At 59.2% G+C, this 25,571-nt stretch overlaps 2 protein-coding genes across 3 annotated transcripts in view; both read right to left on the bottom strand.

Annotated features, from left to right (window-relative positions):
* PKD1L1 (polycystin 1 like 1, transient receptor potential channel interacting) overlaps positions 1-14,560 on the bottom strand; it is a 53,879-nt gene extending 39,319 nt beyond the window's left edge. The window contains exons 1-16 of the mRNA XM_087820882.1: positions 14,476-14,560; positions 11,597-11,765; positions 10,902-11,141; positions 10,151-10,283; positions 8,030-8,236; positions 7,311-7,492; positions 6,552-6,773; positions 5,520-5,680; positions 4,704-5,006; positions 3,846-3,905; positions 3,449-3,625; positions 3,190-3,267; positions 2,121-2,263; positions 1,466-1,586; positions 718-829; positions 139-334 (exon numbers count right to left, since the gene is read on the bottom strand). Of these exons, the coding sequence (XP_087677008.1) occupies positions 139-334; positions 718-829; positions 1,466-1,586; positions 2,121-2,263; positions 3,190-3,267; positions 3,449-3,625; positions 3,846-3,905; positions 4,704-5,006; positions 5,520-5,680; positions 6,552-6,773; positions 7,311-7,492; positions 8,030-8,236; positions 10,151-10,283; positions 10,902-11,141; positions 11,597-11,765; positions 14,476-14,560 (2,589 nt within the window). The remainder of the gene's footprint in view (positions 1-138; positions 335-717; positions 830-1,465; positions 1,587-2,120; positions 2,264-3,189; positions 3,268-3,448; positions 3,626-3,845; positions 3,906-4,703; positions 5,007-5,519; positions 5,681-6,551; positions 6,774-7,310; positions 7,493-8,029; positions 8,237-10,150; positions 10,284-10,901; positions 11,142-11,596; positions 11,766-14,475) is intronic.
* Positions 14,561-16,118: 1,558 nt separating this feature from the next.
* On the bottom strand, positions 16,119-23,372 carry HUS1 (HUS1 checkpoint clamp component). Of its 2 annotated transcripts, XM_087821273.1 has the most exons (8): positions 23,260-23,365; positions 22,274-22,401; positions 22,021-22,197; positions 21,656-21,763; positions 20,722-20,796; positions 18,974-19,073; positions 17,545-17,664; positions 16,130-16,449 (listed from the first exon to the last, which is right to left on the bottom strand). In XM_087821273.1, exons 1-8 carry the CDS (start codon positions 23,309-23,311, stop codon positions 16,367-16,369), a joined length of 843 nt encoding a protein of 280 aa, XP_087677399.1. In that variant the 5' UTR covers positions 23,312-23,365; the 3' UTR covers positions 16,130-16,366. The 2 variants fall into 2 exon arrangements, with proteins under 2 accessions (XP_087677400.1, XP_087677399.1); XM_087821274.1 differs by lacking the exon at positions 20,722-20,796 and having other exon boundaries at positions 16,119-16,449; positions 23,260-23,372.
* Between the last annotated feature and the right edge of the window lie 2,199 nt (positions 23,373-25,571).

The raw sequence follows: 25,571 nt of genomic DNA, 5'->3' as shown, positions 1-25,571 counted from the left end.
AGCGCGGCCGGACACCCGGTCTCAGCGCCGGGTGATTGTGTGTCACAGGCCGGGCGGCCGGCTAGCGAGTCTCAGTCCCTGCTGCACAGACAGACTTACGGACACAGAACTCGCCCCGCCCGGGGATCCCGGCCGTACCTGGTCCCGGGAAGCTAATCCGCACACTGAAGAAATGAGCGCGTCCTGGAAGCGCGCCCACTGGCCGCAGGAGGGACCCCCGCCCCCCTCGGCCCAGCGGCTCAGGGCCGCGGCCGTCACGGCGACGTAGTTCCTGATTTCCGCCTCGCGGCCCATCAGCTGCAGGGTGGAGAGGTGTCTCAGGCTGGAATTGTACCTGAAGGGGACAGAGGTGCCAGGGTCGCCCAGCACACTCGGGACGCTTCGGCCCGTCCGCCCGAGCGTGGTCTGCGCCACGGAAACTCCTCTGGGTGGGTCGGGGCGGAAAGGGAACGACTCAGAGAGGAGCCGGTCTGTGCAGAGGAAATGAAAAGGCACAGGGAGGAGGGACATCGAGATCCCATGAAAGGCCTTTATCAGAACCGCGCGGGGACCGGGAGCCACAGAGTGACGCAGAAACACGGCGGGTGAAGGGAGGCGGTGCCGAGCTCGGCAAGGAGACACAGCGGCCCCCGAGCACGAGCGTGAAGCCCGAGCAGACGTCGGGGACCCGGCGGCAGGGCCCGGGCCCCACCGGGGACACAGACGGGCCTCACTCACACGTCCTCGCCGGGGCAGGGGTCCCCACGGACACGGGGCAGCACCGTCACGGCCACGGTGCAGGGCTGCGTCCGGGAGCCTTCGCTGTCGCTGATCACGGTGGACACCAGGACTGGAAGGGACAGGGCGGGGAGGGTCAGCGGCCCGTGTTGGCGGAGACGCGTCTCCGAGCGCCAGTGGCAACGGAGATGGGAGGTCGGGGGACAGACCTCTGCTGGCCTGTGTGTGTGCCTGGGTGGCCAAGACGCCACAGTGACCAGAACGGGCCCTGCCTCAACCTCCCTGCCCGCTCGCGGGTCCAGTCACGTTAGAAACGTTACGAGAGCAAAGCCAGGCCTGCGGCCCAGAGAGGGAGGGGACACAGGCCCTGAGGTGCAGGGTCCCCGCGGCTCTACTTGGACCAGACGCGAGTGAGGACCGAGGGCAACGCCCGCCCTCCCCGCTCCTCTCGGCGGGAGACCGAGATTCGGCTCCTCTACAAACGCGGGTGTCATCAGCGAGGAAGGACAGCCTGGTCTCCATACACACAGAACGGCCCTGGCGTTTTATCACTTACATACTTCAGACGTCAGAATTTATTGACATTAATAATATTCTTTCTGCACCGAAAAGTAGGTAATCGAACTGAAAAGTGTTAAACTTGTTGGATGAGTACATAATCACTTGTGGTTTTAGTTTTTGGAAACCAGGGGAAATGTTTGGAGCCGTAAGTGAGCGTCGCCCGCACCCAGGTCGGCGGGTGACTCACCCTGGTAGCCATCCCCGGGCTCCCCAGCCGGCAGCGAGAAGTAGTGCTGGGCGTCGGTCCCGCGGTAGAGGGTGTGCTGGGGGCCGCCTCCTATCCGGTAACTGAATTCATAGCGGAAGTCCTGCGATCGCCCCACAGGGGACAAATTTATCACCCCGACAAGTGCTCACACCCAGTCCTCACCCCGCCTGCGGGCTGGCTGCAGACGGGCTCCGGGGGGTACAACAGGCCCCCCCAGTGCGCACGCAGGCGGTGACCCCCCGCCCCAGGGCCCCTCTTGTCCGTGGAGCCCAGAGGACGCCCCGCGGCCGCACCGGTCACTCGGGGTTGTGGGCTCTCCTGGCCGGGACCTGGGACCGTCACAGATGCTTCCTTGGGTGGGGGACGGGGTTGGGACGGGGGCACTTGTGGGAAACACTCGGCCTCAGACGGGGCATCTGAGGGGGCAGCAGGGAGGGCCAGGGCCAGGCCTCCTGAGGATGCACACGGGGGGGACTCTAGGGGGCGGCCCCCCAGGATGTGGGACAGGGGCAGGCGTCTGTCCACACTGACAGGCTGGCCCCGTCCCCAGGAGGACGTGTGCGCCCCAAGCACTTCATCGCAGAGCCCGTGTGACCTCCGTCCTCGGGGACGGACTCGGGGCTCCCGTCCTCACCGGTCTCCCCGCCATGCAGAACACGCCGAAGATGGTGTTGGCCTCGAGGCCGCGGGGGGGCTGCACCTGGCAGGCCATGTTCTCCGGGGCAGGGTTCACGGTCACGTACAGCTGAGCTTTCCCTAGAAGGCTGAGCCCCGAAGCTGCAGGGAAGAGAGAGGGCGACACCCCCCTGGGGCGACAGCAGACCCTTGTGGTCCCCAGACCTGCAGAGCCGGCGTCCCTGAGAACAGGCGAGAACTATGACCCCTGGGCCCACCTGACCCCTGGGTCAGACGTGGGGGGCCAGGCACTTGCGTCAGGAGGTCCTCTGGGGGACTTGGTGGCACCTGGGTCCAGGACCCCTGCCGTAGGGCACCCACGGAGGTAGCGCCGTTTTCTGGGTGCTCCCTCACTGGGGTGGCCATGCCCGAGGCCGCGGGTGGACGAGACAGACCCGGTCCCCACCTGGGAGCCAGGCGGCGGCCTCGCCGGCAGAGCCAGGCCCAGGACCACGCGAGGGCCGCCCTGCTGACTCCACGGCTCTGACAGGGTCTTGTATTAGGCTTGTATTAGCTGCGCTAACATTGCAAATATTCCCTGTGATTCCACACAGCGTTCAAAATCAGTGTCGAAAATAAATATTCCCTAGCCCTGGCCGCATTTGTCCAGTGGTTCAAGCGTCAGCCCAGAGACAGAAGGTCCCGGGTCCGATTCTGGCTCCACCCCCAGCCCGGCCGGGGCGCCTGCAGGAGGCAGCCAGTCGATGTCTCTCTCCATCCCTCCCTCCCTCCCACTCTCTCGGAGAATCAGTGGGAAAATATCCTTGTTGAGGATTTAAAAAAATAGTAATAAATAAATAATAAGTGTTCTCTAAAACGCGTAACTGTTCCTAACGACTAAGGTTTTATTTTCCATTTTCTGCTGCTGTTAACTACCCACAGTGACGATCCTCATACATGAAGCTGTTTTTCACTTTCGAGTCTTTTTCTTGGGATAAATTACCGGCGTGAGTTACGAGAGTTAAACTAACACGTCGCCGGGGCTGGCGCTCACCCTGACAGCAGGCCCCTCCCCGGGCGCCACGTACCCACCGCGGCCTGCAGGACGTACGTCCCTCCGGGGCTCAGTGAGTACGGCTTCACCGTCAGCATCTGTCCCGTGACCCCTACCGAAAAGGAGGGCGGCAGGGACCCCTGGTCAGGACACCCGAAGGACGGTGGGCCAGACACACCCCTTCAGGGCGGCGGCCGAGGTCCTCCAGTCCAGGAGCAGGTGCAGGACACAGGGAGGGGCCGGTGTCCGAGCCTCTGGAACAGCTTGGGGTCCAGGGCAAGGGGGGCTCATACCGGACGACGTGTAGCCACGGAAGATGGCTCGGCTCACGGGGGACTTGGGCCAGTCGACCAGGAGCGCAGGCCCGGCGCCGGCCGTGGAGAGGAAGGGGCCCACCAGGTTGTCCCCAGCACCACGGCTCTCGTCCGCTCCGGCACTTTGTCCTGACCCTGGGAGGTGGAAGCTGGTCCCTGGGAGACAGGCCAGGCCGATCACGGGTAAGACGAGAGTGGTCATGGTCTAGAAGCGGTCACGGCTCGGGGCGGGATCAGTACTATTTCCGCCATCTCTGCGCCCCGCTTGTCTAAACGTCTCCGGCTACACGTGGCCGAGGGGAGGCGGGCGAGCAGACGGGAGCGGGGATGGGACTCGGGCTCCAGGAGAGAGGCCACACCCCAGACTCACAGTCACCCGGCTGCCGGCCTCCCGACGACACTGCTTCTTGGATGTCACCGTAATCAGCTTCAACACCTGCACAGGACAGAGCGAGAGCCTGCATGGAAACCAGACTCCCCTGAGCGCCCCATGGCCCCCGAGGGAGCACACGCGTCGGCCCTGGGCTGGCTCGGGGCCCGAGCCTCGCTCTGTGGACACAAACCCCTCGGAGGTGTGCTCGGTGCATCCAGACAGAGGGGAGGCTGCGGGGAGAGAAGTGCCACTGACCCCCACCCCCAGACCGCTGGGGCTCCACGTGGTTAGCGGGGGGGGACACCAAGGCCCGGGACTGTCCTCCTGGGGACAGGCTTTGCTCTTGTCTCTCACAGGAGAAACCAACAGGAGCCTTTCTGTCCCCAGGCTCTTCCCTCCCCGTGTCTGAGGGATTCATGGAGGCCCTCCTGCCAGGGACCCCCCGAGGCTGGGACTCTGGGGTGCAGTGGCCTTTGCCGGGGCTCAGGGCTCAGACAGCACCGTCACCTGCCCGTGGCCATGAGCAGCCACGTCGAAGGGCCTCAGGGGGAGGGACAGCAAGAGGGGCGGGTGGGTGCTGGGCCGGAGCCTAGATCACTGACAGTGGACGTCTCTCAACATTTAGGCACAGAAATAGCTTCTGTCCCACCTGAAAACTGACGACACAGCCTCCACGGGTCATCGGGGAAGGAAGGGCAAGGAGGGTGCTGGGCACAGAGCCTGGCTGCAGCCCAGCTGCCCCGTGTCCCGGGTCAGAGAGAGGAGAGAGGCTCCGTGGGCACCCCCACGAGCAAGGGTGGGTGCCCGGTGAGGACCACGCGGAGGCGGTTTCACCCCTAAACCACTGGGGGCAGCACTTACCAGGGGGGTGATGGGTCGGGCTCCCCGGGGACCCCTCGTCCCAGGGATCCCCATCTGGGGCCTTGGTGTCACCAGCAGCAGGAATGTGGTGCACGGTGACCGTGGACTCCGTGGAGGTTCTCCCCGTGGCTGAGAGGTCAGCCCGGCCCAGGGTCCGTGGCCATGGCTCCCACGAGGACGGCACAGGTGTGACATGGGGCTCAGCCCCTAGTGGCCCCGGGGACAGTGGGTAAGACTCTGATAACTTCGACGTGGCCGCCAATCCCGAGGAGCCCAGGAGCCCCACAGCTCTGCAAAAAGGAACTTAACAAAGATTTCACAGCATTAAAACTCGGACAAAGAAATACGCTTGGTTCCTCAGAGTGCACAGGACCTCACCTCCCTGTGAAGTCTCAGGACCCACATTTTCTACTCAAGAAAGTGGAGTCTTGGAGACGCGCTCCAGTCACAGCTGGTGTGCGGAGGGAGGACCACCTTCCGCGGCTACTCTCCTGAGTCCCACCGTGTGGCCCGAGGACAGCAAGACCGGCAGGACCATGGCCCAGGAGAGCGGCCCTGGCCTAGGTTATTCCAAAGCGCTCGGTGCGTTTGTAAACCCGCCCCAGCGGGTACGGCGCAGCCCCCGGCTGAGGGCAGCCTCTGAGCCGCGTCTTCTCTGTCGTCACAACCTGAGCGTGAGACCAGGAGGGGCCCGGGACCTGACAGCTCCCGGCCAAGACCAGATACACTGGGCCAAACAATTAGGTTCAGCAGACTTTTAGCATCTCATAAGAACTGTTTGCTCAGCCCCACAAAACGAAGCACTGCGGCCGGTACCTTCCTCCGCGTCCCTTCCCGTCGCGTTGACCAAAAAGAGGTCCCAGGAGTAAGAGAGCCGGGCGGCCTCCCCGCAGTCCTCGCAGGCCGCCCGGAGCGAGAGACCCTCGTTCCAGTTCACAGGGAGGCCTCTGAAGGTGACCCAGGAGATGCTCACGAGCCTGCAACCGCACACGGGAAACGGGTTCAGGGACGCAGCTGCGGCTCTCCGGCCCGTCTTCCGGGTCAGGTTTGCTCAGATTGCCCTCCGTCAGGCCTTTGTTATGCGGATCAACAGCAGAATAACAGCCCACAGGGCCCAGCACCCCCGGGTGGCCCAGCCTGCACCCACTCCACCCAGCAGGACCTCCTGTGACACCGCCTAGAACAGGGGGCGGACGCCCCACCACACCCCACGGAGCTCAGGAGGCTGTGAGGCTTCCTCCAGGAAGCCTTCCGGGGCTCACCCAGCCCAGGCCGTGACCACTTGTTTTTATACAAGACGACAGTAACTGCCCAGACCCTCTCAGGGTCCGCTGATGGAGGCAGCCCTGCCCGCCCGGGGCCTGCCAGGTGTCCTGCGGAGCTGTGGGCACTCAGCGGCAGCAATCCCCACCCACGGGGGGCAGGGGGCAGAGCAGCTGTGGCACATGCCAGCCTGCGTTCGGGGTCTGGGGCTGGGTGTGGCCCTCGGGTGCGACTGTGGCCTCTGTGGTCCGAGCTCCCTCAGCCTTGCCCAGTCTCGACGTCACTCTTGGAGGGCAGGTGCCTCCCACCTGTGGGCCCGTCTGCCCAGAGGCACCTAGAGGTCACGGGCAGAGGCCCTGAAACACTTGGACTCCTCCTGGCCCGGCCCTGGGCCCTGGAGCTGACCCCATCGCAGGCAGCTGCCACGACGTGAGGGGCCCCACTGTCAGTGCCGCAGGGTCAGGGCCGGAGCCCATGAACTGCACGCACAGCGGGTTTCTTTGGTGGCCCCCAGCCCCGGCCAGCGTGGGGCACCCAGGAGGAGCCCCCGGACGGGCACTTTGGGGCCGACAGGGCAGGTGGTACCTGCGCTCCGGGTCGTGGAGGGTGGACAGGAACACCTGTGCCTCCGAAGAGTTCCGGCCGTGGCTGGACACTGTCAGCGTCACGAGAAACTGGTCATAGCCGCTGCTGAGAGAGTCCGCCGGGAAGGACAGGGTGGGAGCCCCAGTGTCCAGGCTGCGTGCAGAGGGCCCGGAGAAGCAGAGGCGCCCGGGGGTGCTGGCCGGGGTGCACGTCCAGTGATACCTGCGGGGCAGCATTGGAGGGGCTGACCCGCCTGCTCCGGTCAGTGGCCATGATGTCACCCAGTGGCTTTCCTGGGGGTGCTGCCAGGGAGCACGTGGACGGTTTTCACACATGCACGTTCCAGGTTATGAGCGGGGACAGCGTCCATGGAGGGCCCGTGCTTGGGGTTAATGGGGTGTGGACAGTGTCCACATCGGGACACTGGGTTAGGCCACCCGGGGGGAGTGGGTGGAGACAAGACCAGGGCCTGAGCCAGAGATCCAGTGTCGAGGGACCAGCCCCAAAGAGACGCGCTATCCTCGGGAACCCAGCCTCCTGCACCGCCAACAACCTCACAGACCAGGTGTTTTAGCAGAAAATAGCATATTTGCTGTGGACTGAATGCCGGTGTCCCCCAAGTTCACGTGTGAAATCCTGACCCCGCAGGGACGCTGGGAGGAGGCGGGGCCTTTGGGTGGTGAGTAGGTCATGGAGGGGAAGGTGTCACGAAGGGGACTCCTGTCCTCAGAAAGACCCCGCAGAGCCCCGGATGCTCACCTGAGAGCCGCCCCAGGCCTGTCGGGGTCATAGGACAGGGACCCCCTGAGGAGGACAGTGGACGAGGGGGTCCTGGGGATGAACAGGTGTGTGCCCTCGGAGATCACGCTGACGGGGGCCCGGGCTCGCACCTCCACGGCCACGCAGTAGTTGCTGTGCACGGGGCTGCCTTCCACCTGCACCTGGAACGCCGACGACAGAGGGTGTCAGTGAGGGCAGCAGGGTGCTGGCCGGGGCTGGACACTTGTCTTAGCACCAGAAGGAAACTGGTGAGTCCACATGTGTCAGCAGCTCCCACCAGGGGCTCAGGTGCTGCACAGAAAGGCTTCTTTCTTCTCAGCCCCCAGCCAGGCAATATAAGCACCTACTGGGTGCCGGCTGGGGACAGAGAGGCTGGAGCTAACGGGAGCAGGAGCATTTTCTATCCACGTCTGTGTCAGCACAAGGCTGGGGTTCTGGTCTGTGGACATGACACCACCTCAATATTCCCGGGCCCGTAACCTGCTGTCAGTGGTAAATTTTTCCATGGTCTCAAATTTTGTTTAGCTTTCCCTTGTTTAAGCTCCCTTTCTGGACCCCAAACCTATTATGGACTTAGAGACATGCCAATGGTATTTAAGAGAGCCCCTTCCCTGGAGCAGACAGATGTGGGGTCTCAGGGGTCTCAGAGGCTGGTGGGAAGGGAGGGTTTGCTCGCTCAGGTGCCGTGGTCCCCCCACCTTGGCCAGCGCAGTGTAGTTCCCGGGCTCCAAGAAGTAGCCGGGGATGGTGACGGTCCGCCTGTGAGTGCTGGCGGCAGGGGGCAGGGGCACCTGCGACCCCGTGGAGTCCGTGAGGCTCCAGGTGTAGGAAAGGCCTTGGGAGATGTCGCAGAGAACGGCCCCGTCAAAGGTCACCCCCAGGGTCACAGGCTGAGACCTCCACACCTGCGCATTGAGAGAAAGGTTCTCGTTAGATGTGAGTCAGCCTGTCCCAGAGGAAGTGACGACAGGCGTGTGCTCCACGCAGAACCCCAACTCTGTCTGTGTGATCACAGGACGGGGGCCTCCGGGCTGGAACCAAAGCACTGAAATGAAGACGAGAAAAGTAAAAGGGCAGAATGTAGGGTCAGTGAGGAGGAAGAAGAGACGTAAACTCATATGAGAAAATATCAAGGGAAAAGGTTAATAGGTTTGATCACATAAAAGTTTTAAACTTCTGAATATCAAAAATGTAATTTAGAAAGCAACCAGGGAAAAAGGAGAGTCGTGTGCAAAGTGCATGACAGGGTTAATATAATTGAAAATCTTCAAAGTCCCCTGCAGAAAACAGAAAACTGAACAGCCACGAATCAGCAAGTCGACAATATAAATTCCTACCTTATTGTACGGTTTTGACCATGAAATTATGTAAATGTTTTATATATTCAAAACTTCAATGGAAGCAAAGAGAAAAACACACAATATCTGACCACTGGAAACAAAGAACACAACCGTATTTCAAACAAGTAACACAGAATAAAGATGTATTTCAAGTGTCCTTAATATACAGTATTTTGAGGACCTAGTCTGAGGGCAACAAGAACTTCAGATAAAGCTGAAAGCTCACTGAAAAGTTTATTTCCGGTGCTAATGTTGGTATTGTTACTCTGAAAGTATTTTACATATTTATTAGAAAAATTCTGATAAATACTTGCAGAACTGAGGGGCTGTCGGCAGGGCAGGCGGGAGTTTCCCGAGACCTGGCCTTGGGGTCCCTGGAGTATTTAGAGACAATGTCTATAGCCAGTGAAACAATGTAACAAAATATTGACTTAGACGGTCTGAGCAGATCACAGGTGCACGGCGCCCCCTGGAGGACTTTTAATGAAGAGCTCCCGTAAAAAACGAGAAAGGGAAACCCTCTAGGGTTTGGGGGATAGGATTTTAAAACACACTGGTATTTGTTACAAATGGAATTTTACCTTTGGCTTTCTTTAGTCATGATTTAAGCTACTTTAAGATTATTTGTATTGTTTCCACTCTGAATATGAAGGCGTGCTAGCATTCTTCACGAAACGTCCCAGATTTATGAGCTCATTTTAACACTGAGATGTCAATTCTCAACCCGTTAATAACAACAAACAGGCAAAACTATGAAATGCCTGGGGCGGGGGGAGAGTCGGCTCTGAGATGCTGACTTATGGGCCCAGGCTTCTCATGGACGGAGGAAATTGTTGGGTCCTGTGGCTCCGGACTTGGAGGGATGATCCTACGGAAATGCCACAGACCCCACATGGCCCTGGCTTGTCCTGTGCTCCCTCATCTCCACGGCCACGTGGGCCCAGCGACCGCCCTCCAGGCTGGAGAGCCACAGAGAGCGGCTGGCAAAGGCAGCTCCGTCCCAGGCGTTCGCACCCATGTGCCATTTGGGCACTTTCACCCTAAAGAGGCAAAGTTGCCCTAAATCAGAAACCTCAAAGGAATAAAAGAAATAGAAAGCAACCCTGTTTTTGTAACCCATAGTAGGTGCTCACTAAATAACTGACAATCTCTTTTTATTTTGATATCACATATATTCGAACATCCCCTCCTCCTGAAAACACTACAGTTCTCGGCACGAGCAATTTATAAGAAGCCTCTCAAGGCGGACAGAGCTGAACTCAGGGTAACAGGCGAGTAAAGGACAGAGTCAAAGACCAGAAACGGGGGTGTCCCTCCCTGGTGTAGGCGTGTCCCTTCCTGGGGTTCGTCACCTCCAGGACCTCTGAGGCCCTCCCAGGTGCCCCTCGTGACAGATGCAGGGGCGACCTGGACGAAGTGCCCCTCCGCGGGCTCCACCTGGGAGGAAGGCTGGCAGGTGTGCAGTGACCCAGGCCTTACCTGCACCCTCCCAGGCCCCATGTTCTTCACCGGGGGCGGCTGGCAGGGCCTGTGGACCACGAAGAGGCGCTTCCTTAGGGAGGCGGCGCTGACGGCGTTGAAGGCCAGGACCTCAACCATGAAGTCTCCTTCCCTGGAAGAGACAGGCACAGACATGAGACCTGATTCCGCCAGGGTCAGCGGGCCCTTCATCGTCACACCGTCCGTTTCTCACAGCGTGAGGCCATCTCCACAGAGGCCACTGTCACCCCAGCACAGGCCAGGACAGGCACCGAACCCCAGCCAGACGTCACCTGCTGTGCGAGAAGCAGGCACCCACGGGGGATGCACTACCTCCCTCTCCGGGGCCCTCCTGGCAGCACAGCCTGGCCCTCTGTCCGCCTCAGGGGTGTCCTCCGGTCCCTGACCGATGGGCACCCAGACCCGTGACGGGGGCCTCTGGACAGGCCCTTCCCGCTGTTTCCCGTCTGGGGAGGTGAGGCCGGCCCAGGGCGGGGGAGGGGTCTGGCTGTGGGAGATGGAAGGCCTGGGATGGGTGTGGCCGGCAGGCCCTGGCCGGGCAGGTCATGTTTGCTACGGAAACGCATGTTTATTCTGCGGATGATGCACGTGGACAGGTGGACAGGGGTTCAGGACAGCTGGGCTTGGAGCAGGGCAGCCCATCAGAGGACCTCAGTCGAGCATGGGGGGACCACGAGGGTCACCTGCATCCTGGAGCGTGAGAAGGCAGGTCCTGCTGACTGGCACTCACCTGCTGTACACGTGGCTGGCAGAGCTGTTCCCCAGGCCACCGGCGCCATCCCCGAAGTCCCACAGGTAAGCAACGTCGGTGCCGAAGTTGATTCTGCACTCGAAGGCCACGGTGGCGTTCACCAGAGCCGAGGGGACGGCCGCGAGCCGGCTGGGGACCACCCTGCTCTGCACCTGGACGTGGAGGGGCTCCGAGGCCACACAGCTGATCCCGTTGGAAGCCTGGACCACCACGCGGTACCTGCAGCCGGGCCGGGGACAAGAGGGACAGGTGGTGACCAGGGCCAGCTCAGAGACTCCGCAGTACTTTCCAGAAAGGGGGGGCTGGCGTCCATCTGCAGGAATTACCAGAGTGCCCAGGGATTCACAGCTTGCTGGGGACAGGGGGTGATACTGTGACCTCCCCCTTCACTGTGCAGTGCACCCCTCCCAGCCGCAGCGAGCGCCGTCACCCTTCCTCACAGGAGGAACTTGCTTAGGCCACGGCGGCCACGGAACGGCACCTGACCTGGGACTGCCTGGTTCCGCCACCACCCCGCCACGTCCTTTAGATCCACGTTTGTGTCCAACCCACAGGAGCGCCAGGTGGCACTAAGAGTGAGGGTGACACTAAATCATTTCAGGGGCAGCTGACATCTCGAGATGGTGCTGGGCCTGAGCCACGGCCGCTGCCCGTGGTCACCGCCGTGCACGCACCACCCGGGGACACGGAGTCTCCTCCTGACGCTGCTGCGCGTGGTCCTCACTGGGGGGTCTTCTCCGAAGAACCACGTGAACTCCAGGGGAGTGGTTTCCTTGGTAACAGCCACGAAAGTGATGTCGGCGTCGGTGGCAAACACAGTTCCGTTCGTGTGGACAGAGATGGCTGAAGGGGGAAGGAGGGAGGGACAGCTGGGAGCCTGGGATCGGCCGGGGAAGTCGAGTCCCCCCCGTCCGGCGTGGTCACGGCCGGGAGTGGGCCAGGCGCTGTGAGCCTGAACGCGGGGTCCTACTCGGGGCAGCCGTGGGAACCTGGGGGGCACTTGGCCGGAGCTCATCATGAGCCCGGCCCCTCCGCCAACTCTGCCCGGAACCCACCCCCTGCCGACGCCCTCAGGGCTGTGGTTCCCGGAAAAGCCCTCGGCCATCCGCAGGCGAGCGCTGGCTCCTTCAGGGCAAGCGGGGCCCCGGCAGAGCTGGCCGCAGACCTGGAGCCCCCCGTGGCCTTTAACCTCAACTGGCCGCGAGGGAGGAGGTGTCGTCAGACCTCGGGCTAGAATAGAAGGTACGCTGCATCCGGCACCGAGCGGCCTGGCTGGGCCCGGGCCGCCCCTGCCCCCTGCGGGCCCGAGAGGCAGGGGACCCGGTCCAGACGCCCGTGGGCGGGAAACGGTGCGAGAGGGGGGCCTGGAACGACAGCGGGAGGGCAGAGGAGACAGCGTCCGAGCTGCCTCCCCCGTCCCCCACGCGCCGTGTTTCCCGGGGTTGGTCGGTCACGGCCGGCGGCCAGCGGCCGGCTTCCTCCGAAGTCCCCCAGAAGACAGCGAAACGGCCGCTCCTGCCCCGTGAGCTCCTTGTATCAGGACACACGTCACCCCCGGGGGACAAAAGGACGCCTGACGCTGTTTCCTAATCACAAGCACGCTCTCCCACGACTCTGAGGCTGCCCTGACCGAGTGCGCTTTGCGGGGGCCGCGTGTCGGCCTGGGACAGGCCACTCCGTGGGGGCCCTGAGGGGGGCTGACAGCGGTGGGCAAGGACATGGGGCGGCCACGGTGCCCTGGCGGCTCCCGCCCGGCTGCGTCACTTGGTGTTTCACTGGGATCCCCCTCTTGCCCCAGGACGGTGTGTGGCTCAGTATTTACCTGGAGGAGAAACGGACCCAGAGGGCAGGGCGGCTGTGACTGAGGCTGGGGGTGGGGTTTGGGGGGAGCTGGGAAGGGCCCCCCGCGGGGCTCGGGCTCGGGGAGTTTGTGTGAATCCCGTTTCCCACGACTCTGCTGGTTGGGGGACGCTGCCGGCTGGTGGGTCAGCAGAGCCGGGCCCTGCAGAGCGTGAAGACGCCGCTGGGCCTGACTCACAGCCTCCTGCTGCGGCCCGGCCCCCCCAGCCGCCAGCCCCCTGGCCCCCTCCCGCTGTGTCTGTTGGGGGCACACCCCAGACGCCTCAGGGAATGTGTACTTTCTTTTAAACGTCCTCGCGCCTACAGGAAGGGCCACTGCAGACAAAGTGCCCTCTGACCTGGAGGAAGCGCGTTGGTCACTCCCCCCACCCCCGTGAGACGGGAAGCCCGGCTCAGCGCCACCGGCCCCCTGAGCAGCACCCACTGCAGTCGGAGGGACCCGCCGGCCTCCTGCTCCTTCCCGGGGAGACGGACACACTCCGCTCGCCCGGGAGGGGGAGGTGTGGAGGCCAAAGGACCAACCCGAGGTGCCAGCAGGTGACAAAGAGCGAGGAGGTGACGCCGCCGAGGGAAAGTGTGGCCCCTCCCCCCGGCTGCCTGAGTTTCGTTCAGAGAACTGATGTTCGTTCGGGGTTAGGGGCAGTTTCTCCGGCGCATCAGCCACAGCGAGGGCTCTGCAGCCGGATGCCGGGCGCCCATCACCCTGAATGTCCCGGAGGCCGGCGCTGGGCGGGCGGGGCTGAGGGCGCCCCCTTGTCCCTCTCCTGGGCCTGGTCCCCACTGTCGCCAGCACAGCAGGACCGTGAACTCCGTGCCACCGCTGAGGACGGGGGACTGGTGTAAAGTGAGCCGGGGACTGTCCGCAGCGGCCTGGGCGGTGTCACGGAGCTTTCAAGGCCACTCCAAGTACAAATGTTCCGAATGCAAGTAGTTAATTGGCTTTGAAAATGGCTTCTTTTAGGAAATCCCCCTCCAAGCCCCCCCTTAGGAACGTCAGACTCGTCGGGATGTGACGGGTCCCTGAGGCCTGGGTGGCTGGGTGGCCACCATCCAAGGACAGAGCCTGGCTGGCAGGAGCCGGGAGCCTTGGGGAAGGAAAGCACGGCCCCGGCTCCCAGCTGCCCCTTGTTTTCACCAAGTTTAGATGAACGGAAGCCCACTCTTTGAATTTTTAAACCATAAATTCTGTTTTTTGGGTTTAACACCCAGTTTTCAGTTCTGCTCCTCCTGACTCCACAGGACCCGGGTACCTAACGGACACCGGTCAAGGGGAAACTGGGCGGCACAGAAGGGCCCCCAGGTGCTCAGCGCCGGGGATGAAGGCAGCCACCGCACCTCCGCCTAAGGCAGGAGGGAGCCCGGGACGGTCCTCCCAGGCTCGTCTCCCGGCGTCGTGGGTGCGCCCGGAGCAACACCACGTGACAGCGACGTCCGTGTGAAATCGGCCTCACGCTCAGGTCCCGGTGCGAGTCCAGCCTCTGCCTGCTGTGACGCAGGACCACTGCCTGGTGTCCCTGCCCTAACCGGAGCTTACCTGGGGGCACCTGGCAGGCTGGCACCTGAGCCCTCACCGCATCAAGCGCACCCAGTCCTCCCCCCAGCCCGCGGAGCAGCGCCCGGGCGCATTCGGGTAACTAACTGAACTCAGGTGAAGACAAGGGGAAATTGTAGATCCTGGCAGAAGCCCACTTACCTTCCTCTGAGCAGCTCCGGGGAACGGGGGCCAGCAAGGACAGCAGGGCCAGGGCTGGGACCAGCAGCCTGGACCTCGGCCCCATGGCTCCTGCTCGCACCAGCTCTCAGCCCCGGGCGGAGCTGTGGGGACAGAACGCTTAAATGACCGCTCCCGGAGCTACAGGCAGCCTCCCTCCCTCCCCCCGGTCAGCACCTGCGGTCCATCAGCCAACTGCGAGTCCCCTGGGAGACGCTCCCCCGCCAGAGCCGGGTCTCCCCCACCCCGCCCGCGGGGCTGCTTCCCTCAGATCAAAGTGTCCTGAGTGATGCTGGCGTGAGCCCTCCCTCCGTGAGGCTCAACACAGCTGCACTAAAGTCAACCTCTTCCCCACCCGGGGTGGCTGGTGACACACAGCTGGTGCTCCGTCCATCACGGGACACCCGAAGCCATTGTCCACGTTGGAGAAAAAACAAGTTTGCCACACCTGGGACTGAGAGGAGCCACTCTGTCTGGTACAACTCGTAATTAATTGTTGAATTGACAACCGGCATGAGGTCTTCTGAAATCCCCCCTCTCCCCACTGGCTTTGGAATAAAGGCGTCTGGTTCTTTGGTCAGAGAGAGTAGGATGAGTTCTGGCCCCTAACTGTTCCCTCATCCCCCCCTCCCTGCAGCCTTGCGGGTTCTTCGTGCTTGGGACTCTCTGTGCCTCTGAGCTTGTGTGACTTTTTCCTTGACCAGGTTAGGGAAGTCTACTGCCGTTATTTCTTCAAACAGGTTCTCTAACCCTTGCTTTCTTCCTAAATCTTCTGGCACGCCTATGATGTGAATATTAAGTTTCATGTCCCACAGCTCCCTCAGACTGTCCTGTTTTTGTTTTTTCTTTTTGGATCTCTGATTTTTTCCTACCCTGTCTTCTAATTCCCTGATCTGATCCTCAGCTTCTCCTAATCTGTTCATTCCTTCCAATGTTGTTTAATTTCTATGTCATTCTTCTTTTCCTTCATAGTTTCCGTATCTTTTGTCATGCTGTTGAGTATCTTTATGATCAGTGTTCTGAACTCTGTATCTGATTACTCATCTCCATTTCATTTAGCTCTTCTTCTGGAGAATTCTCTTTTTCTTTCACTTGGGGCTTGCTTTTTGTGTCCTCGTTTTGGTTACCTGTTTGGATTTGTTTCTATGTATTAGGTAGATCTGCCAGGACTCCCAGTCTTTTGGATGGTCTCTGGTGCAGACAAACGTCAGACGCTGTTTGTGACTGGCCCTGAGAACCCTGTATGAAGTTTTCCACACTCCACAGCTTGTGGTTCCCTCTGCTGGGTCTGGGTGTGTTTGGACAGGACCAAGATGGGCACCAAGAACTGCTTTTCCAAGCCCTGGGTCCAGAAGCAAATCAGGCCAATGGCACCATTAATTTTAATACTATCTTGCAGCTAGGACTGTTTTATCATTCCCAAGGGAAACAGGGGTTCATATGAAGCCTTTATGGCTCTCAGAGATGACCCTAAGTTAGGTGCTTTCTGTAAACTAGGAAAAATGTACCCAAATGGGAAGGAACATTCCAAAAACCGGTGAATGGATTGTCAGTCTGCTGTTGAGGTATTAAAATAAATAAATAAATTCTCTTTCCAGTGTCTTAACAGCAAAATAAAACAGACATGAGAACAAAGTAGTCATACAAAGTAACATTTTTATGCAATTGTGTTTCATTAATTCAATTTCTAGTTAAAACACTATAGAGGGAAAGATAAGGGAAACGTTCGGAATGTGTGCTGCTGAGGACACAGACCAGTGACTGGACACGTCACCGTGGCCTCTCTGGCCACAGCAGAGGCCTGGCTCCCGTGCCAGGGGAGGGGCTGTGGGAGGGTGCGCTGACAAATCCAAACAGGTAACCAGTTGCAGCGCTAGGACAGGGCTGGGATGAAATACTGCAGGGACACGTCCTCGTGGAGCAGGTCGAAGTGCAGCATCTTGTGACTCACGACATCTGGGGACAGGAAACGTGGTTACTGTGGAGCCTCCCACACAGACCCGCCCCACTGAAGGTGCTGTCTGCTCCCAGAGGGCCCTGCCCCCACGGGGATGGTCTGCAAAACCAAGGTCAGGCACTGCCAGGTGAAGGGCAAACTCCACAAGGAGACACATGCAGGTAGACCCAGAGGAGTGACCACAGAGCGACAGGGCTCAGCAGCCAGGACCCAGGACCACGAGGCAGAGGACAGGAGCTGCAGGGGGAGCGGAGGGCGGCTGCTCTGAAGGAAACTGCTGAGGCCAGAGAGGCAGGCGGGAGGACACCCAGTGACAGAGCACTGTCACCCTCTTGTGGAGGCTCCCACCACCCTCAGCCCCAGGGCAGGCCAGAGTCCGATGGCTCTGCAGATATAGCCCAGGTGGACACTGAGGACCCCACTCTGCCGGCCATCACCACCCCAGGCTCCCACTGCACCCAGGATGCCCCCCTGTGATCTCTCCTCCAGCCTCTCATTCAAAAGGGCTGGTCCTTATGCAACCTTCTAGAATTTTCTACTACTTCTCTACGGAGTGCTGGTCACTAGGCACACCCCGGGCCTCCTCCTCAACTCTGCTCACAGGTGGCTCAGTGTCAGGGGCTGTGGTCTCAGCAGCACGGAGACTAGTTAGCCCTTCCTCGGGTGTGGTCAGTGAGCACGGAGCTCAGGCAGTTGTGTAGCTGAGAACAACTGACCAGAGACAGGCAAGGAGACCAGGACACAGACGTCAGGTTGAGACACAGGAAGGAAACAGAGGAATCATGAGGGGACCTAAATCTGAGCCGATGGTGTCTGGGCTCCAAGGACACCAGGTCAGATGAAGAGAGGGCGGGACGGTCAGCGCACCCTCCCACAGCCCCTCTCCGGGCGCAGACCACGCGGGATGCCTGGTGAGGCAGGGCACGCCCTCCTCCGGCACCGCTGAACCCAGGAAAATCCAAGCATATGCCTGCCCATCCTGGAAACCCGAGGCCACGTGGCCAAGCTGCCACGCACTCGCGAGACCACACACCACCTGTGAGACCACAGCTGACTCAGCATGCGAAACCTGAGAACACTGGGTGCACACTCACTGCAGACGCCCCTGGTGGGGTTCACTTGCTGTCCAGCAAGAAACTGCAGGAACTTCTTGATGTCCACGTGCACCTCCGCCATCTGCTCGGGGCTGTGGTCCTGAGACATGCTGTCAGAGGCTGAAATGACAGGACACCTTCGATGTAACAGGGGACCTAAGGCAGCACATGACTGTTTCCTTAAATAAATGAGCTGTGTCACCCTGATGTTACCACCTGGAAAAATAGTGCCAGATGGAGAGAGATATAATCATTTGTTAAGCAAGAATTTATAAGTCCTGGCTCTGAAATAATACACCATTTCCAGGAAACGTTCATTTCCAAGGACCTGACATATGGCCCAACCTCCCTCTTTATCAGGTCAAAGGTGGCATCCCTTAGTCTGCTTATATATGCTTAACGCTTAGTCTGCTTACATATGGTTAATGCAAAGCCTCTCGTTCCAGAGTGGAAAGAAAGTGTCTTTCTTGAAAAAATTTTTTATTGATTTCAGAGAGAGGGAGAGGGAGAGGGAGAGGGAGAGAGAAACATCAGTGATGAGAGCCTTTGATCAGCTGCCTCCTGCACGCCCCCCACTGGGGATCAAACCCGAACCTGGGCTTGTGCCCTGACCAGGAATCCAACCATGATCTCCTGGTCCATGGTTCAATGCTCAACCACTGAGCCACGCTGGCTGGGCAGAAAATGTCCTTTCAACTCTAGAAAAGCATCAGGGTAAGACCCTTTTTGTTGTTTATTAAAACAGAAAATGAGTGAGATCAGAATGAGTCCTCTCGCTCAGCATTATCAAAGCCTCGACCACATGTACCTCACTTTGCCCAGAGCACCCCCTCCACTGTGAAGTCCGGGCCCCCACAGCAACGCTAAATGTGCACAGCAACCCTGGAGGGAGACACGTGGATTCTGAAAGGACAGGGGCCTAGCGCATCTGCTGGGGACACGTGCGTGACTGGAAGGGTTTTCACGTCACTAGCAAGCACTTGCCCCAGGTCCTCAGCCTGCTCCCCTCTGCCGCCCCACCCCCGCTGTGACTGCAGCACAGGCTTGTTCACCTCGCTGAACTGATTCCGTGGTCCCTCTCACCTCGTGTGAGACAGCAACCTGATCACGTGAGAAAAGTCTGCATTTGCTAATCTAATTCTGCACGTGTTAGAGAGGCCAAAGTAGAAGACATGTCATCTACCTTCCCGACTGCCCTCCAGGTGAGAACTTGTGATCTTTAGTAGCAGAAATGGGGAGTTAAGAGCTGGGGGGACCCCAGGGTTCCAGACCCTGGGCCCAGCCTGCAGCCCCAGTCCTCATGCCCAGGAGGCCACCTTCCCATGGGGGCCTGCCCTCTCCCAAGCACACAGCAGTAGCCCGGAGTGTGGCCTCTTCCCACTCACTCGGCCTCAGCAGCTGTAAGGCAATTAACCCACAGAAAACTTACCCAGGGGAGGATTCCCAAGATCCTTAAAGTGAGTTGTAACACACACTAGTTCCGACTCTATTTTCAAGTTCAAGTCTCCATTGAGGTTGGCTTCAACAATCTGCAAATGGAGTATTTCACACCCTCTTAAGAAAGAAAAGGAAAGAAAAATAAAAAACCCACCACAGACATCAGCTTCCAGCAGACCAGGTGACCAGGGAGCCCACAGACCCCCAGCACCCTCCTGACGGCACCGAGACCCACGAGGCGTCATCAAGAGAGAGAAGAGAGGCCTGAGGACCAGGGGCTCAGAAAGCCCCGCAGAAGAGGAGCCCTCAGGGCGGAGAGCTCAGCAGGGACACCTGGAGACAGGTGGGACAGGGGCTCTGCCAGAAGGCCTGGCTCCCTCACAGCAGAAACGTCGGAGAGGCCACCCAGAAGAGGAGGGCACCCTGGGTTTATGAGGGGAGGGGACGAGGGAGTGGGCTCAGAAGTCCCACAGAGGCTACGGGGCGCAGTGGGCCTCCACCCAGGCTCCCTGCTGACTCAGCCCTGCACAGAGAACAAACAAGGGCCTAAGATGACTGCCCTGCCCTCCTTCTGGGCTCTGAAGCTCTCCCCACGTCTCCAGGGTGTCCCCAGAGGAAGCTCCCAGGCTGACAACGGACCAGCACCAAGGCAGACGAGGGAGCCTGATGCAGGCACTGCTCTCACAGCCTCACCGGGAGCCAATTATAAACTAAAATGAGCTCCAGAAGGCTAAGCCAGGAAAGACAATTAAGTAAGCACACCTGCAGAGATGAAATGGCCTATAAACATTTTCTCGGCTTCAGAAAACCTCTGCAATTCCAAAAATCTATGAAAACCAAACTTCACTCCAGGACCATGGTATGACTCGTGAACAGCCCACTGAGGGGCAGTTCCACAGTGGGGGCTGGGACTCAAAGACACTGAGACAGGTTCCCTTTCCCAGAAGCTGACACGTCAGCAGGGGTCCTGAGACACTAGCAGGTAACTTAGGCAGCACTGAGTGGCTCAGAGGAGGAGGGTCTGAAGGACACTGGCAGAGGGAGAAGGCCTGGGGGTCATGGCAAGAAGGTGAAGTGCTTCCCAGGGGAAGGTGGTGAGGGAAGGAACTGGCCCTGTGGGGAAGGACCAGCAGCCAGGGTGGTCCTGCAGGGAGGGTGTGGCTGTGAGACAGGGGACCAGGCCTGGCAGAGGGTGAAAATCAGAAGTTTCCGCCTCATCAGGTGGACAGTGGTTTTTAAAAGCTTCAAGAGCATAATGAAATGTGTTTTGGCTGAGTGCAGGGGGAATTCAGGGGAACCCAGCTGTAAATGGGGATCATCCACACAGTGCCCCACAACTGCCCCGAGCTGTGCTGTCCCGACACTGCTGTGGACGGACAGCCACCAAAGAGAAAAGCGACGCGCCATCTGCTTGGCACAAGAATGCTTAGACTGAGACGTGTGGCCTCAGGGAGCTTTGTGTTGGGCTCATAGGACATTCAACTCACTGCGGATAAAGTACAGTGTCCTGTCCTAACGTAAGGAAAGGAAGCCAGACTGCTGAACGCACTGAATACACTGTAAGTATGAACATGAGGCGTTAGGGCAAATACAACCACTCTCCCCAGCGAGGCGCTGGAGAGCACTCGGGCCGGTTTCCTAGGGCACCTGGAGGGCCGAAGCTCCCAGCTACAGGCGGTGCGGGGACCCAGCCCAGCAGCATCGGGGCGCCCACACCTCGGGGAGGAAGTTGTGACTTACAAGGTGGTTGCTGAGATTTTTCATTTTTTCCACAACGCTCTTCATAGTCTTCAAGGCTGGCAGATAAATACTGACCTACACGGCCAATGAGAAAAGTCAGAGCATGAAAACGTTAGACAGTCAAGTGCCGACAGGTGCTCGCACTGCCTGGGTTTGGATGCGCGTCTGCTTAAAAGCCCTGGAATCCTGTGCTTTTAAACTGTCTGATAAACTTCCTTTTAAAACATGGAAAGAGAAACAATTAGACCATCGCACTAACTCCCACCTGCTTCTGGTGACCTCGGGGACCAGGTCCCTGTGGGCACTTCTGGTTCTGGGGCTGCCGCCCTCCAGCTAGAGGCCCCTCTGAGGGTGCACCCAAGACTCAGGCCTTTCTACCAGAAAAAGCAGCTGAGGAAGTCCCTGCACCAGCGTCGGGCGGACTCCGACAGTGCGAGAGACACTGCTGCCCCCCCGGGGCGCCGACGCCCTCTGGTAAAATTCAACTCCATTTGCTCATGGCTCCCTCAACAAACGGTGAGCAAAGGCGGAGGACCCTCAGCATCATCTTTATTTCCCATCGCCCTGGAGCAGCCTCTGCCCTCGGCTGTCCCACGACGTCCTGGACACTACAGGAATAATCTCCTGTGAGGCCCACACCGCTGCCTAAGGCCACCACTCCTACAGGAACCATGGTGGCAGAGGGCTTCCCCAGTGCAGTCACTGGGCGGGCGTTCGCTCCACCTGCGGCAGGCGGCGTTCCTGCCACACACAGCCGCTGCTTTAGGGTCTTTACGTAAACCGCCAAAGGCAAGTATTCCAGTCTTCCTGGAGCATCGTTTAACAATGAGCATTGCTTTCTAATAAAACACACCGCCAAGACCGCAGCTGAAATCAGGAATTCAAATGACACCACCAACACTCCACGAGCACCAGGGCCACGGGTGTCACTCACGTCAGAGTCCGGGACTGTCGGCTCTTGTAAATTCTTCCACAGTTTCCTAGGAATGACCTTTATGGGGATGTCGTGGGTCACCATGCGACTACTGCTGGACACCGACAACTGCCAAGAGAGGAATTGAGAAATGTTTTTGTAACGTCGGCATTAAAGGAAACAAGACAGAAGACCTGAAGGACAGACAATAAAGCTAAAATTCCAGAATCTAAGTGGGATGTTCTCCGTTCGTGGAAACCAGGTGCAGTTACCTTGCGCTGAGGTCACCGGAACTGACTCAGGGGGACCGTGTTTAGCGGGTCTGTCACCCCCCAAAGCCCCCCCTGTAGCCCACCCGTCAGGGAGCTGGGCCGCCTCCTGCTCACCAGCTCTATGGAGACGGTCAGGCAGGGGAAGTGCTTGTTGGTCAGCTTGACCTTCAGGGCCCTGGCGTTGGGCGCGGTCTTCAAGGCTCGAGAGAGGTTTTCGGACGTGAGCTCCACGTAGATCTCATTGTTTTCCTCGGAGACGCCCTCCATCTGGAACTCGCTGAAGAAGTTCTCCTGGGGGGCAGGGGTCACGGGGTCACCGGGGGTCACGGGGCCACAGGGTCACGGGCCCCAGGGCCGCTCCGCTCACCTGGGGCAGCTCGCACCACATGCTGACGCCGCCGCCGGCCGCGGAGTCGGCGAGGATGAAGTTGAGCTGGTGCGGGCGGATGCGCAGCGTGCAGGCGCGGGCGAGCTTGGCCACCATGCAGCTGACGCCTGCGGCCAGAGCGCGGGTCACCGGGCGGGCGCCCCGGGGGCAGGCGAGGCCGCCGAGGCCGCAGGTCCCGTGGGGCCTCCGCTCACCGCCGGGGCCGCAGCACCGCCCTCCACGCCCGCCCGGGGGGGTCTCCGCCCCGAGCACCACCTGCGCCCGCGAGGGTCGGGGCCAGGGCAGGAGTCGGGGTCCAGCGCCCCTGCGGCGTTCGCCGCCCTCGGTCTGTCCCCACCCTCAGCCCCGCCCCTCACCTAGGCCCCGCCCCTCGGCCCCGCCCGCAGCCCCTCACTAGGCCCCGCCCTTCAGCCCCACCCAGGCCCCGCCCCTCATCCATCACCTAGGCCCCGCCCCTCAGCCCTCACCTAGGCCCCGCCCCCTCAGCCCTCACCTAGGCCCCGCCCCTCAGCCCCACCTAGGCCCCTCCCCAGCCCCTCACTTAGGCCCCGCCCCAGCCCCTCACGTAGGTCCCGCCCCCTCAGCCCTCACTTAGGCCCCGCCCCTCAGTCCCTCAGCAACTCGGCCCCGCCCCTCAGTCCTCACCTAGGCCCCGCCCCTCAGCCCTCACCTAGGCCCCGCCCCCTCATCCCTCACCTAGGCCCCGCCCCTCAGTCCCTCAGCAACTCGGCCCCGCCCCTCAGTCCTCACCTAGGCCCCGCCCCTCAGCCCTCACCTAGGCCCCGCCCCTCAGCCCTCACCTAGGCCCCGCCCCTCAGCCATTCAGCAACTCGGCCCCGCGAGGCCCGTCAGGCGCGGCCGTCACCCCGGCGGGAAGCCCGCCGCGCGCCCCTCCGCCTTCGGGCCACGCTCCCCTCGCTCCCCTCGCTCCCCTCCACACCCCCGGGCGGCCGCGACCCGCTCACGCGTGAAGTGGTTCAGACAGCCCGCGTCCACGATCTTGGCGCGAAACTTCATGACGGCCGCGCCCCGCGCCGGAGACCTGTCGGCGCGGACTGGAGCCCCGCCCTCAGCGTCCCGGCGGAAACGCGGCCGCGCGCCCGCTGGTTCCGCCCCGCTCTCCCGCCCCGCCCTCCCCCGGCGCGGGGGCGGCGCCTGCGCTCAGCGCCGCGGGGATGCCCGGCCCCAGGCGCAGGACGCGGGTCCGGGGCGGGAGGACGTGCGACGTCCGTCGCCGATTCTGCTAAAACAGCAAGAATAGAACCGACCGCCGCTCTGCACGGGGCCAAGCAAAATGCTCGGGCGCACCCTCCGCTGGGCTCCGGCTTTCACGCCTTTGAAGTTTAAATGGTGCCAAACACAATTTTCCCGCATGATGAATGTCTCCGGGCCCTGTTAAAATTCTTACAACATAATTATGCAGACTTCAAAACGGAGGGGAGGGGAACAGAACAAAATTGTATCCAATTTGTTTCTTCCAAGACAAGATCGTCAGTGTTAACAATGTGTTATTTTTAATTGCTTTGCAAACAGGAGCCTGCGACTGTTTTTAACCTCACGTGGACTCTAGATATAAAAATAACTCAGATTTTATAAAAGTGAGAACTATAAAAGCTACAGACAGCTCTGTTTCAAGACTATAGGATGAAGCTAAATTCCAGGCCACATTGTTAGAGTGATATGTCATGCTACTTTGTAAGCTGACTTAAAAAGTGAGATAAATTATTAAATGAGGTGTTTGCTATAGAGATCATGAATAGGATTTTAAAATGTATTTAAATAAGCTTTGTAAACAATGTTTCATAATAAATCGACCTTTACTTTAGATCATTTTATTCCATAAAAAGTTAAAACATTTTTTAAAAACTTCCTGACTTGTGTGGTTATACTTTCTGCCTAGACAAAGGCCCAAATAATATAAGGAATTTTGACCCAATAAATATAAAATTAAGCTGCAATGATCCTTTCTTGATAGACAAGAGGAATCTTATGCACTCTTAGTTGTCTTAAATTTAAATTTTAAATTTAGCAGATGAATAATTCAGTATTCCAGTATTGATAATATATTCCCACTACTTTCCTACATTTAAAAAATATGTCTTTATTGATTTCAGAGAGAGGAAGGGAGAGGGAGAGAGAGAGAAACATCAATGATGAGAGTCATTGATCGGCTGCCTCCTTCACGCTCCCGACTGGGCATGGAGCCCACAACCCGGGCATGTGCCCCGACGGGGAATTGAACCTCCATCTCCTGGATCCTAGGTCGATGCTCAACCACTGAGCCGCACCGGCTGGGCTTTCCTATGTTTTTTCAAATGATTCTGAGGCAAGGATGGAGCTCACCTCGCAGAGCCTGAATGGGACTGAGCTTTCCAATGGGATGTGTGTTCAAATGCTGTGGGTGTAGCCAGCGAATCCCCTTCTGATTTAAAACAGGCCAAGGGGCTAGAAATTCAGCCACACAGTGATCAGGGGAACTGTGCCGATGCTCTTATGCTTGTTTATTGTGCAAGAAGGGTCTTCATCTTGTGCTCAAAAGGCACGCGGGGGTGGAGCTGGAAATACGGGTGAAACGTCCTCACAGCTGCAGAGACCGTGAGCTACCAAGGGCTGTCTTTCCATTTACTGAGGGCTTTGTTTAGGCATCGCCCGCCGTTTAAAAGTTTCTTCGAATGGGTAGCTTTATTTCTTCTTTTACCTGATTTTTAAACATCTTTGCTGTGGCTTCTGTAGATGATACCCTCTCACTGGTTGTTGTTGGTATTGATGAGTGACATTGATCACTTTGCATCCACTAACCTATTGCAGTTTTTCCTGGTTTGTAATGCGTTTTTAAATTGACTTTACTGCACTTGAAGGAATTCATCAAATCATCTGAAAATATGTGTTTTCAGACTTCCTCACTAACTTTAACCTCTGATTTCTTGGGCTAACCTAATTGCGCTGACCAGTGCCTCCTGGTCCGTGGCCACAGCAGACAGCCATGCCTGGCGTGAATGAACCGACGAAGGCGACGCGGCTGTTAGGAGAAAGGCTGAATCACACATCTTCTCCTAGCAAATTCCTTTGTCGGTGCTGCAACAACATGGTTCCTCCTCAAAAAACTAAACCACCGCAAGGAGATTGAAATTGCTTTCACAGTTTTTATTAGTAAAATTCATTCACTTTTTATTGGGGAGCGTCAACCCGATATTCAATTCCTACGAGTGCAGGAAGCCTAAGGGGTGAGAGCGCGAGAATTCCAGACCCGGGCTCGTGGCCGTTGGCACCAGACCCT

The sequence above is a fragment of the Miniopterus natalensis genome, chromosome 10 (assembly GCF_054644295.1).
Source record: "Miniopterus natalensis isolate mMinNat1 chromosome 10, mMinNat1.hap1, whole genome shotgun sequence".
NCBI classification, from domain to species: Eukaryota; Metazoa; Chordata; class Mammalia; order Chiroptera; family Miniopteridae; genus Miniopterus; species Miniopterus natalensis.
The sequence above is the reverse complement of the archived record's forward strand: the minus strand, read 5'-3'. Positions and strand labels throughout refer to the sequence as shown.

Coding starts and splice junctions, on each gene's coding strand:
- HUS1 (XM_087821273.1), bottom strand. CDS start 23,311: ATGAAGTTTCGCGCCAAGATCGTGGACGCGGGCTGTCTGAACCACTTC. Junction 17,665..18,973: donor TCTTGGGAATCCTCCCCTGG/GTAAGTTTTCTG, acceptor CTGTCATTTCAG/CCTCTGACAGCATGTCTCAG. Junction 16,450..17,544: donor CCCCACCAGGGGCGTCTGCA/GTGAGTGTGCAC, acceptor TCCTGTCCCCAG/ATGTCGTGAGTCACAAGATG.